This window comes from Spinacia oleracea, chromosome 4 (assembly GCF_020520425.1).
Source record: "Spinacia oleracea cultivar Varoflay chromosome 4, BTI_SOV_V1, whole genome shotgun sequence".
Lineage (NCBI taxonomy): Eukaryota > Viridiplantae > Streptophyta > Magnoliopsida > Caryophyllales > Amaranthaceae > Spinacia > Spinacia oleracea.
The window spans coordinates 55,791,498-55,805,208 of record NC_079490.1 but is presented as its reverse complement, the minus strand read 5'-3'; the positions used below and the strand labels follow the sequence as shown (position 1 = coordinate 55,805,208).

General features: G+C 35.9%; 1 protein-coding gene across 1 annotated transcript; it reads right to left on the bottom strand.

Annotated features, from left to right (window-relative positions):
• Positions 1 to 297: 297 nt before the first annotated feature.
• Positions 298 to 4,428, bottom strand: LOC110799969 (NAC domain-containing protein 53). Its single transcript, XM_022005253.2, has 6 exons — positions 4,020 to 4,428; positions 2,638 to 2,915; positions 2,329 to 2,520; positions 1,237 to 1,806; positions 1,035 to 1,161; positions 298 to 927 (listed from the first exon to the last, which is right to left on the bottom strand). Exons 1-6 carry the CDS (start codon positions 4,189 to 4,191, stop codon positions 515 to 517), a joined length of 1,752 nt encoding a protein of 583 aa, XP_021860945.1. The 5' UTR covers positions 4,192 to 4,428; the 3' UTR covers positions 298 to 514.
• Between the last annotated feature and the right edge of the window lie 9,283 nt (positions 4,429 to 13,711).

Below are 13,711 nucleotides of genomic sequence, written 5' to 3'. Positions count from 1 at the left end.
TTACAAGATATGGTACTTTGTCTACCCGAGCGTGCATGGTGATTCCGACAGCCATATGACTTGTTTGAGGTTAAAGGAGAAGGTCATTGTTTCCATGCTTTTAATCCGGATACCCACAATGCTCAACTTCTTTTCAAACGCCTTGCTACTTTCCTTACCAACAAGCATATTGTTCTTGATACATCATACTGTCACTTGATACTTATTCATCATACAGAACGACACTCACAAACATATTCATCATTTGTGCTATGCTATCATACTATCATTAGATTCAGAACTATGCTACACGGCAGATTTTATATCCCAAATGTTAATGTTTACCATAACTCATACCAATTTTACCAACATACCAAATCCAAGGATGTTAAGAGAATGTTATAAGGGTATTCATGTTTACTCTACATTACGGCAAAGTAAATAAAATTCAAGGGTATCTCAGTTCCTGGAATTAAATTAACCAAAGCATACTCCTCTCCTCTCCTCTTAGTGTCTGGTTCTTCTGAATAATCTATCACTTTGCATACATGCATGTCCCAACTTTGACGCATACAGATAAAGCAAACAATACCAGGGGAATAAACCATAACCATCCCCGAGAAGCAGCTGTAGATATCTTGGTCGACCACAAGCCAGTAAATGATTCCAGCCCCACAGGGTTAACAACCTCTGGGAGGTCAAACGAAAGGAGAACATTGACATTACCAGTCTTGTCAAATGACCACTGCAGTCCACTTCCTCTTACCCCAGTAGGCATGTCCCTGATTCTGATCATACCCGCAGTCACATCAACAGATGTAGATGCTTGCACAGCAGCACTCAAACGTGCAGCCACGTCCTTTGAAGGAAATTCTGAAGCAAATGCTGGAGGAGCAGGGATGTTTCCCAACAAATGGCTTGCCTGGCTCAGGAAAGGATATTGGATATCTGCATAGTCACATTCACCAAAATAAATTTCATAAGAACAAATTCAAATACTGATTACTACTAGAATGCGGAATAAAAAACAGAGCCATAAAAGGCAAGATCCGCACCAGTCTTTGTTGGCTTAGCCTTTGAAAGTTCCATGACTTGGTTGGACGATGATCCAATATTATCATCACCGGTTTCATGTAATAGCTGGCTTGCTGAAGGTATTTGCCAACTCGCATCAATCATATTCTGCAAAATAACAATCTATTATAACTGCAAATGATATTCTATTAGCATTGAGTAACATTTGAGCAGTGTTGCTACCTGTTTCAAGGAGAAACCTTGATCAGCATCATCACCCATCTGTTCCGGAGAGGAATCAAAATTTAGATATGGTCCGATATCAAAATCATCGTCCAAATACGATCCAAGAACGTCAAAATCATGTTGATCTTTAACAGGTTCCAGAAAGTCAACAGCATCAAGGAATAGGCCATCCTCGGGGGTTGCTATTCCAGAGAACAGATCATCCAGCAAACCGACAGGAGCTTGATTACTCAAGTCATTTGACTGAGCCATATGTTCATTTTTCACAAGATATGCACTGCTCCCATCTTGACTACTCAGCAAATTGGTAGGAGTTCTATTATTCACGTCATTTGGCTGAGCCATATGTTCATTCTTCACAAGACATGAGTCACTCCCATCTTGCCCAGGATCATAAAACTCCTGACCATCCAAGACCTGCAAACTATACTTATCTTCAGATTCTCCTACTACAGACATCTGATCAACTCCAGTCACATTCAGGGAATCTTCAACATAGTAGTAGTTATCATCAGGGTTAAAGCTGACAGGACAAGGAGCATTTGCTGGAAGTTGCAAGTCAATAACCTGGCAGAAGAGAAGCACAAACTCTTTCAAATTCCATACAGGAATGCCAACAAAAGAAGAAAACACTTCAAAAACACATAAGAACAACTTAATGCACCGCCATCCAGTACTGTAGTACACCCCTGTTATCTTTTCACATAATATACATACTCGTGAATTCATGATCATAATTTTATCCAAAAAGAAAATACACTTTGTATATCAACAACTCGATTCAACCACAGCTATCAAACAAAAGAAACACAGACCTCACTTGCATTACCATCAAAATCCTACCAAAGAAATAAAGCAGTGATAGGTATACCATAAGATTTTCCTGACAACAGTGTCATAAATAGCAGGAAACTAATATAACTCCATTCTCAAAGAACAACTTATGTCAGGCAATCCCTTTGAATAAGAAAATAGATTGGCTACCAAAAAAAATTGTTAGAGCATTAAAACAAACTATTCTGAAAGTTCTTGAACATTCTCAGTGAAATGATCATACCAAAAAGGCAAAGTAGGAGATGAAAGGAAAACCTGATCCAGATCATTCTGTTCAATGTACGCATCATCATCAACGTAGGGATCTTCAAAAGATACCTCGGTAGGCACCACATCTCCCAAACTGTTATCTTCCCATTCTTCCTCCACAAGTGGTGCTCCATATTGCTCCCCGTTCTTCGGTCCTGTTCCACTTTTCTGAAACACTCTGCACAATACAAACCCGTCCTGCCAGGTAATAAACACTATCAACATACCAGTATTATTCCAATTAATACCCCATTTAGAGCTCCCGAAACAAGACAAACTAACCCATTAATCAAGTTCACAAACATATATCCTCACCGGGGAATAACCAGCCTTCTCTATGACCTCGTCATTGAGTTTGTATTCATGCATTACCCAATTGGATCGCGCGCCACGTGGGGCCCTACCTTTATGGTAAACCAGAGTTTTCTTCATCCCAACAACCCGAGACCTATGGCAAACAGGCCTATCCTTCCCGGTTGTTTTCCAATACCCCTCGTTCGTAGCTCGGTTGGTCCTCGATCCATTACCATATTTCCTATCCAGGGCGCTAAAAAAGTACCACTCTAGGTCTCTACTCTTCAGCTTTGAAAGCCCTAATAAAATCAATCAATCAATAAAACTACATAATATTCACGGAACCCCCAAAATATATAAATAAAATAATCAAATAGCAAAACTCAACAAATTTCCTTATGCAATAATTGTTGTAACGGACTTCATTTTTTCCTAAGGATCTTATAATGTACAAGAGAAATTCATAAGATCAAATGGTAAGCGTGCAAGTAAGTGCAACACAAGACAAAAGGTTCATTTTCAGCAATAATTCATTATAAATACCAAGTAATGATACTGTCTATGAAGAATAATAGACTAACCATCCTTATTCATAACACCATTTTCCAATCAAAACAGATAAATTTTATCCTTTTCTAGCCAAAATATACTTCTCCTTAAGACCATGTGGCATTTTCTTAGAGGACGTTCATTGTAAATGGTTCTCCAAATGAGAACTTGGAACTTCTTTTCAACTATTTGGCGTGTCGTAAAGATAGATGCCCATCCAATTTTTTGGGTTGTCCTGGCCAAGAGCCATGCTCAAGAGCCCCTGTGTTGGGGGTAGAGTTGGCTTTGATTATCTCTGTCGCCACTCCAAGGGCCCAATACACATCCTATGACAATGTCGGTATGTCTCCATAACAAGTGGAAAAATATTAAAATACTCTAAACAGCTACAATGATGGAGTTTCAATACCCATTAAACTCTCTACTGAAAGCCGCCGGTTAAGTCATTGGCTTGCTACTATCTCTTTACTGCCTAGTAAGATGGGAATAGAGCAAGAGCAGTGACAATACAAAACAAAAACTACGAGCAATCTACCGAGCTAATCTGGTTCGTGGCACCTATTAATGGGAGAGTTTTCTCCCATAACCTTGGCAAAATTAGCTCATCAATATGGTCCAATCTTCATGATTAAGCAAAGATAGCTAAAGAATGCCTCGCCACCAATACAACAGGTGTAAAGTAAATGGGTTACTCCGTACAAGCTTACAACTGTACTATGTTCGGCTTCGTAATATTCACAGAACCCACAAAATATATAAAAAAATCGAAACAATCAAAGAGCGAAATTAAAGAAATTAAAGCGAAATTTGGACAAATTGACGCCAAAATATTCAACAAAAAAACAAAAAGTAACCTGGAAGATCAGAGGGCTCGACTTTGTAGATATCGATCTCAGAAATCGCATCAACGCGAAAGGGCTTGCCGCTAACCTTACGCCTCAGATAATACCAGACGAGTTCTTCATCCGTCGGATGAAATCGAAAACCCGGCGCAAGAGATGTTGAAGCAGGAGAATTTCGTCCCATCAAATTCAACAGAATTGAATCGAATATTATAAAAATGAATCAGAAATTAAACAAAAATTAAACTAATTGCGAATATAAATTTGGGGGTTTTGAAGAGAGAAAAGTAGAAAACAGATCAGATTTGGGAATGGGGGTTTTCTTTTTTTCTGGGTCAGTCGATGTCAGAGGGTCGGACCAAATTACGTGCCATTGTTGTGACCTGTGAGGGTTTGGGATTTCTTGAGAATGTTAGGGAGCTTTACTTTTATTTTTTATTTTCGATTTTATATTTATTTTTGTATTTTCCTTAACTTGACCTGGAGATTAAAACGTAAGGGGTTAGGTCACTTTGAGTATGACTCGTCTGCCGTCAAAAGTTCAAAGGTTTCTTCAGGTTAAGATCTTGTTTGACAAATAGCGGTTAGCTGTTAACTGTAGCGGATTGTATTAGCAGTTTTGACTAGCTGTTGGTATTAGCTTGTTTGACTAGCTTATTGTATTAGCTGGTTATGTAAAACTGTTTAGTAAATAGCTGATATATGATAGCGGTTTGATTGTGTAAAATTACCAATAAGGACATTAACTTATTTAGTTATAGAGAATTAGTAATTGCTAAATATATGGATATGTATGGTTAGATTTTTATCGGAATAAAATGTACTAACATGAAAATAATTAAACAACATTTATATAAAATTGAAAATTTGTTAATCCACTAACAACTTTTACGAAAATAAATTATTAAATGTCTAATTTACAAAATAGGAATAACTAATAGGAAAAAAAATACATTACACTCTTCTAAGAAACTCAAATTCCTTTTCATTAGTATATTATACATCATCTATTTAAGAAATAAATGTGTAGTTAAATAATATAAAAATAAAGGTAAGCAAAGTAATAAATTTAAGTATTAAAGTGAATAAAGAAAAGGTTAGCACCGTGTTATAATTTTGTGCATTATTTTTTTTCTTTCTAAAATCACTTATTTAATTTCACTAAAGTAACACTAAAAGCATTTTGTCTAATATATCTGAACTTATTTAAATTTATCTTCACATTAATTTTTTGGCTATAATAAGTCAAAATAAGTTAAGCATTACAAATCATTCATGATTCATCTAACAAGGTTGTTAAACCCAAATAAGATAAGTTTAACAAATATAATGACTTATAAGCGGTAATAGAAGGTTCATTGGACGATCAAGATGTTAAAAGTTCGAGTTGATCTCAAATATTTTTGACATTTTGTATTGTTCTATCATTGTTTAGCTTCATCTTCTATGTTGTTGCAAGGGTTGTTACCTTCATTGTAATTATTTGATAAGCTATTGCGAATCGGTGAATCTAATGATAAATGTATGGGCATGATTGATATGGGTGTAGTTGTTGCAACTTGAGGACTATATTGTAATTTTATCTTACCTAATACAATCCTCTAATTGAAAAGCTCATTGGAGCAACTTTTTTGAAATTAGAGGATTCTTCCCAATCCTCTATTTCTATCCTCTTACTTCCAAACGCCTAGATTAGAGGATTGAATTGGTCAAACCTCTAAATTGGCCAAATCCTCTAACTTTTTACCAATCCTCTAACAACCAAGCACCACCTAAATATTTATTTTAACTTTATGAAAAAGATAAGGATCATTCTTCCGTTTTATTTTAACTAGTACTCCCTCCATCCCTTAATTTTAGTGGGGTCGGCAAATCCATGGTCTGGATTGTTTGAGGGAGTTAAACTAGCTACAAAAGGTACAACTCGGTATTTTTTGGCTCCTGTGGTCAAGGAGAGGGGTGGGACTGTGGAAGTAAGATGGGGTTGAATTTTTTTTATGTTTTTGTTTAGAAGTAGGAACACATGTGGGTCCATAATTAAGTGAGAGAAATGATATAATAATAAAGTATGTCATGTGTAGAAACGAGGCGAGTATTAATGAACGACTTTATAAGCAAAGAGGGTCTAGTATTAAGGGATGGGGGGAGTACTTTATAAGTACCCATGTAATTAGGAGATTTCACCAGTCCAAACCCGGACCGGACCGGACCAGTTTGAACCGGTCCAAAGATCGATTTTTGGATAATTCTACCATTACCTGATAAAACGTATAATACTCGAACCGGACCGGTTGTGGGCTTATCTCTATATTTATTTATTTATTTTTACAAAGTACAATAATAAATAAACAATTATGTATAGAAAACTAATTGTTTAACGCTTTTTTTTAATTTTTAAAATCAAAAATAAAATATTTCATAATATGTTAATATTTTCAATGTATTAAAACTTTTAAAATAGTGGATACTATATTTTTTGAAGATAAAACCGGTTTGGTCCAAAGCCCAATTTTAAGGGGTTTTGGACCATACCGGACCGAAGACCGGAAAATAATTTTGATATTTTGTTTAGTTCTCAGTATATTAAGTGTAACTTGTATTTGGGCCCGGGCGATGCCCCGGGTTGATACACGTATAAATTTTTTAAATAAATTCAATACTCTGTGTTATTACATTGTTATTTATTATATTTTGTTATGAAAAAATGACATATAATTTGATTTGGAGTAGTGGTTAATTGTTTGGTTTACATTAGAGGTCACGAGTTCAAGACTTGTACCACACATATTTATCATTTTTAAATAATTGTGTATGACATGTAACATTGAAATGAGATTAATGTGAGTGCCACGTGACACATAGGCTTGTTTATCAACGCCTTTTAACATAATAACTAACTATAAGTTTGCGAATAGTCAAGTACGGAATTAATTCCAAAATCAACAAATGAAAACAAAGTCAACATAAATAACTCAACGAGTTCAAAGTCCACTTAAACAAAACCAACTTAACTTAGAATATTAAAATTAAACTACAAGCTCTCCAATCCCGAAGCCAATGATGCATCATCTTCAAACCTGCAGATGGACAATGCTTATTGATCCTTAGAGGCTGCTCACCAAAATGGGTCATCACACGATCAATAAGGCATACCCATGATCAACACACACGAACAAAGCATGTAATCAACAAAGTTGAGTACTGCATACTAAATCAATAATGATCCTAACATGATTCTATTAAACGAACAATCCTAACATGATACTAATAAAAACATAAGCAAGGACAACCAAAACATATTAACTTGAAGATCACATTTTACTAGACTGGACTAGACTTTTATAGCATTAATATTATTTTAATTGGAATAGTCAATGGACCGGGTTGTCTAACTAGAAGCTTTCACTAAGGATGACGAGGTACGGGCGCGACTCCGTAACCTCAATGACCTGCGATATCGAGGAACCTTTTTAAATAAAATAGAACACGGTGATCAATTCGGTCCCAGAAAAAGCCATGGGCTACCACCATGAACCCCAACTCCTGATTGTCCGTCACTTCAGACGTGCACAACCTAAAGCTATTGTTATTCAGTTTCACTTTACATGATTTGCCCATTATAACCTTGTTATGCCTTGTCAATTACATAAATCATATAATCAACAAGTTTTCACAACTGTTTTTATCTTGGAATTAAATAAGCAATCACAAAGCTATCAATCAAGAATTCGATCATTCCAATTAATTCAACCTTTCCTTAACAATGGTTAACCACCTTTATATAGGTGTAAAGTATCAACTGACTAAACAAGCTCCTCGGCCCTCATAAAGTGGTGAAATGCTAAAAGGGAACAACAATCAATCGATCTAAACCAATATATATATATAAAATAATATAAAGTTCCCAACTGACATGTTTGCACCAATCATCCATGCTAACATGTTATAATTCTCATAATAAAATTCTATGCTCAACGCATTCATCCAACGACATTGAACATGAAATTCAAACATAAACAAGTTCATAAATATATTTCAACATGGTTCAATAATAGCACACATCCACAAACACACAGGTATGTACGTACCTTGTGTAAAAAAATTGATAGTCCACTTAACAATTTTAAAAGTCGCATGCAGAGAATTTTCGCCTAAAATAACTAATAAAGATTCCCAATCAACTTTCAATAATTCCCAGCAATAATAAAGTATTCTAAATACATCCTAAACATATTTAGAACCTTCCCCCAATATCCAAACTTGGATATTTAATCTCCTAGCATAATAACTATTGAATTAATGATTGAAAATCATTAAAAACTCTACAAAAACATCATCCTTTAAATTTTCAGCAATATAAACTCGTTTAAAACTTCGCCAAGACCAAATTAACATGCTTAGAACATCAAACAATAATTTTAATAATTCATAATCATCCTACCATGATTTAAAACCATTAAAATCTTAAAATTCATGCTTTAAATAATTAAAATTCTTATTTTAACAAAATTATGTAATCTGAAATTTAATAATTCAATTATATAAAACATATAAATCTGGAATTAATAATTGAATTATAAAAACTATACATTTAATTCAAGAAACATAAATTAAATTAATAAAACACAATTAAAACATAAATTAGTTTTAAGGGTTTAGAAATTAACCAAAGATGATGGAGAAGAGGGCTGGCCGGCGGCGGACAACACACGGCAGCGGGCCTGGGCAGAGGAGTACGACGGACCACGTCAGGTGGCCGCACGGTGGAAGCAACGTTGGCTGTGTGCGTTGGTAGTGGTGGTGTGAGAATGAAGAACCAAGAAAATAGGAGGAAGAATGCTGGCAGGTAGGGTGGCAACGACGACTGACGTGCGGTGCAGCAAGGCGACGCGGCAAGGGGGGTGGGGCAGCATCAGCGACCAGGTGGTGGTGGTGGTTGCGTGCGTTGGTGGTGGTTGCGTGTCTTGGTGGTGGTTGTGAGAGAAGCACGAAAAGGGAGGAGAGGGTGCTGGTGTTTGTAAGGCAAAGGGAGAGAAGGAGAGGGAGTGATGGATGCCGGAGGGCGGTGGCACAGGTGCGGTGGTCACGGCGGTGGCGCAGCAGCGGCTGAAGCAAGGAGGTGGTTTTTGAGGCTTCACGTGAAACAACCGTGATACATTTTAAAATCAATGGCTTATATTGATGAGAAAAAATAAGGGGAATTTTGGGAAGATAATATATGAACCATTGATTTTTCATTCAATGGTTGATATGCTCAAACTCTACCTTGTACAGTTATTTTAGAACTCTAGAGGATCCAAAACCGTGCAGGAGAGTACGTGAGTTTTTTTTTTTTCTTTTGTGTGGGTTTGAGAGTTGAGAGGAGAGAGAATAATAGTGAGTAAATATTTGGGTTTAGGGGGTTTATTTGGGGCTTAGGTATTTTAATTGGACTAGGATTATGATTCCTCTTCTAATTTTAAAAGTGTTCGAGTCCAAACCCGGTTAGAAATACTTTTCCAAAACCGAAGTGTTTCTATGTTTCAAATCGTTTTTGAATTATGATTATAAAAATGTTTAATTTCATAAATCATTAAAATATTTAAAATGCATTTAAATAAAATAACATATATTAAATATGTATATTTATTACTAAAATTCACCAATTTCATTTAAATATAATTAATTATACGGTAAAATATATTAATAAACTTTATAAATTTACGAGGGATTACATGATCTCACTGAATAATTAACTTGTTTAATTAATACTGAACCGCATTTATTAGACTTAGCATTAAATGCAAAGTTGGACCAAGGGAATTATTTCCTTCATGTAGCAGGTTACCTTGACACGTGTCACTCTCTTATTTGTCTAAACTTTTTAAAAGTTTTTTTCCTTTCCTCCTTTTCTTTCCTTAAATCCGACAGACCCTCTCCTTTAATGATCCGACAACTAGGTGAGGCATAATTGTTCGTGAGTGAACTTGTGGCGGTGAATAAGTAATTTAAAAAATCGGTTCTTAAGTTGGACGGTCATAAGGAACTATTAAAAGAGAATAGTTCCAAAAGGTTGGATTATTAAAAAAAAAAGTCGTATGTGGGATTAATAAAAGAGAAATGCCCAAAAGTTGAATTATTAGAATCAATTACTCCTATTATTTTTATTTTGTTTGATTTGTCAATTGTAATTTTAAGTTGTCAACAATTATGTATGTTATCCCATTTGTCCATATACTTTATAATTATTTATTTATTTATTACTAGGGGTATTTTAGACTACTCCATAGGGGGACACCAAAAACTTTACGTTTATGACCTCGGAAGTTTCCTTAAATAGAAATTAATTTCTCACTCTAGACTTGTAAGTTTGCTCGATTATGCTTAATTTTTAATGGAAATAATCAAACATCAAAAGTTTAATAAAGATGTAGCTCATTCTCCTTTCCCCACAGTGACTCCCTAAATAATAAACCATACCTTCAGTGTCTTAAAATATTAAAATTGATAAGTTAGATATTGATTATATGTTGATTTCATCGGTTAGATATTGAACTATAATACATATATACTTATATCATAAATAGGTCCGCTATATAATTCACATTTGCACCGTTGTGCATTTTTAGTGCTCGTAGTATGCTCGGTTCTCCAAACCTTAAGTCCCTATTTGGTTGTTTGGTATTTCTTAATTAAGCATAAATCAGAAATTAAGGCCCTTTAATGTGTTTTATATGGAATATTACGATTGAAACAATGTGTAGTACATATTACCCATTTACTTAGTATTTCCATAACGAATTTTCTTGATTGATTCTTTATGAATTTCAATATATATTACTACCCAATTTATTACACTTATTATTTTATAACTAACTTGCTTGATTTAATAGTAAATTTTTTTATTTAATTAAATTATCTATATAATATACTAAAAGAGAGGAAATCAATGTGCATGATGACAAATGTCACTCATTGATTGACCTCTCTTTTAATTTTTAAAAAAATTATTAGTCTAAATTTATTTTGTCTTATTGACGAATAATCAGAGAATATATTATTGATTGTCATTATAAAACTTAAAGATTACGTTGATAATAAATATCCTAAAATATTACATACGTAGTAAAATTTTCAAACTACCAAGAATTTCATTCTTAAAGATTCATATATTATGCTAATATTCTCTCCTAAACCTAAAAAGCTGATCATATGTTATTTAATTAAAAAACATATCCATGTCATTATATTATTTTGACTTAGCTAAAAAATTTATGCAAAATATATGGACATATATTTATGCACGTAATCAGAGGCTTAAGTAATTATTGCACAAATGTTTCGATTATCTACGCTATTACAAAATGGGAAATTAATTTGCAATGATGAAAATGTTAATATGTTACTTGATTACTTAAGCGATGAAATTGGAAATTATATAATTTATATACTCCATATGTATATATATCTGTGAGGGGGTCGAAAAAGCACGAGGCTAATGCGTGACCTCGTCCCTCGTGGGTGTGACGATTCTTTTATTCAATCAAGTGTAATTGGATTTCCTGGGAGTTTACACCCAATTGACTAGTAATATAGGAGTCGCCATTCAGTTTTTAACAACAATGAGAAAAACTGACAAAACCCGGTTATCGTGACATAAAGGGAGTGCAATTATGTTTGACCACGACGGCCGTAGGTTCCCTTGTGATCCCTGGTGTGGGGATCTCTCAACATACACCCGCAAGGTAGAGATTGAGGGTTCGGGGGACTGTAACTACCGAGAGGAGTACTCGCTCGTCGATAACTCCAGAGGCAGGATATCCTTACTAGCTCAGCATAAATAATTGAAGGGACATGCGTTAACTATTAAACTAATCTGAGTTGATTTTATCAATATGCAACATATAATACTAGATCGATCGCGATTATCTGATTTAAATAGCATTAAGGGACCTAGCATGATAATCCAATTTCCCAAAAATATTATATTTGTTAGGCGTGATAGAACAATCAGATTTAGTTAGTTTAACAGTTCATAAAAAGGGCGAGGAAAGCGATTAAATCATCGAGAAGGGGCACATTACGACGCACCCTTGAGAGGTGCGTCACGGTTCTCAGAAAACTAACCACTTTGACTTTGCTATTTCTCCTTTTTATTTAACGAATCTCAATTATGGGACAGGATACGTTCTGTTCGATTTATGGATCGATTGCGACAGAACGCGTGAACAATTTCGCAGCGTGAGGCTTAGGCTAAGGGTTAGAGTCAATACTTAGAATATGAATTGTGTGTTGTTGTTGTTTTCACGTCGAATTTGGGGCTGTATTTATAGGGAAGAGTTCGTGAAAAGATAGAATTGCAGAGTTCTAATCCACAAAGAATTAGGAAAAAAAACACGTACCCAGGTATTTTCAGCGCCCAGTGCTGGGCGTCAAAGATTTCGGCGCCCAGCTCTGGGCGTTGAAAATAGGATCCAGGCAATTTCAGCGCCCAGGGCTGGGCGTTGAAATTGCTGTTTGGGCCGTTTCTTTGACAGATTCGGATTCCTAGAATCCGGAGTGTTTGAGATTTAATCGAGTATTTCATTGCGTATCAATTTCATGACGGAATGCGTCTGGGCCCGTTACGAACTCTAGGCTCGTTAGGATTTTAATTAATACGTAACTCTTATTTCCGAATCATATTAGGAATAGGATTCTCGCAGTTTTCTATCTCATTTAGGATTTATGTTGGAGTGCAACACCTAATTCTGACAGGTTTCTATCTTTTATGACTTGCCACTTTTAGAAGCTACCCTTTACGACAATTACTATTTTTAGCAGGTTTCCATAAATAGCAGGTTTCGGGTGAAATGAAAAGGGTGATCGAGATTCGTTATTTTATAGGAGATGCGTTGCCAAGTGGAGATTTTATGTTCTCATCATCGAACCTTCCCTTTCGGGAATGGGGACAAAAGTAGGTGTCTACAGTTAGCCCCCACTTTGACTGAGTCTTGGAGTAAGACGATGGTCAAAGTATTAGACGGAGTGCGCCACACAAGTCATGGTGACCTGTTTTGCGAGGGTCTCACGAGCCCCCGACACTACAAGAAAGCGCTTGATTACCCACTGCTTTTACCGACCGCCATAAAATTAGTCAGTAAAAAAAAAATTAGCGACCGGAAAAAAACCAGTCGGTAAATTACCGACCGAAAATTGAGCGGTCGCTAAATTTTAAGTTTACCCACCGCTTTTAAAGCAGTCGGTAATTTATCGACTGTTTTTTCTTGTATTCCGACTAAAGAGCGGTTGGTAAAAATCCGACTATTTCCAAAACTCATTCAAAATTTTAATTACCGCCTATTTAATATCTCCAACCATATAAGCGGTCGGTAATATTTTAAAGGAAAAAAAAAGAGGTTTGAGTACTTTGCGACCAACTTTCATTCAGATCTACATTTCAAAATAATTATAAAAAAAACGACCTCCCACCGATTTGGGCGATTTGGGCTGCCGGCGACGAGCCCTTCCCAGCCCAGTCGACGCACTTCCCAGCCCAGTCGACGCACCTCCCAGCCCAGTCGACGAGCCCTTCCCTGCCGGCGACGCACCGACGCCCAGCCCCACCCCTCCAAGGCTCACCCAGCCGCTCACAACCACGACGCAGCCGCTCACAACCACGACGCAGCCACCCTAAACGTCGCCGCCACCCAGCATTGAATTGGGGGTTTACTCGACCAGCTAAT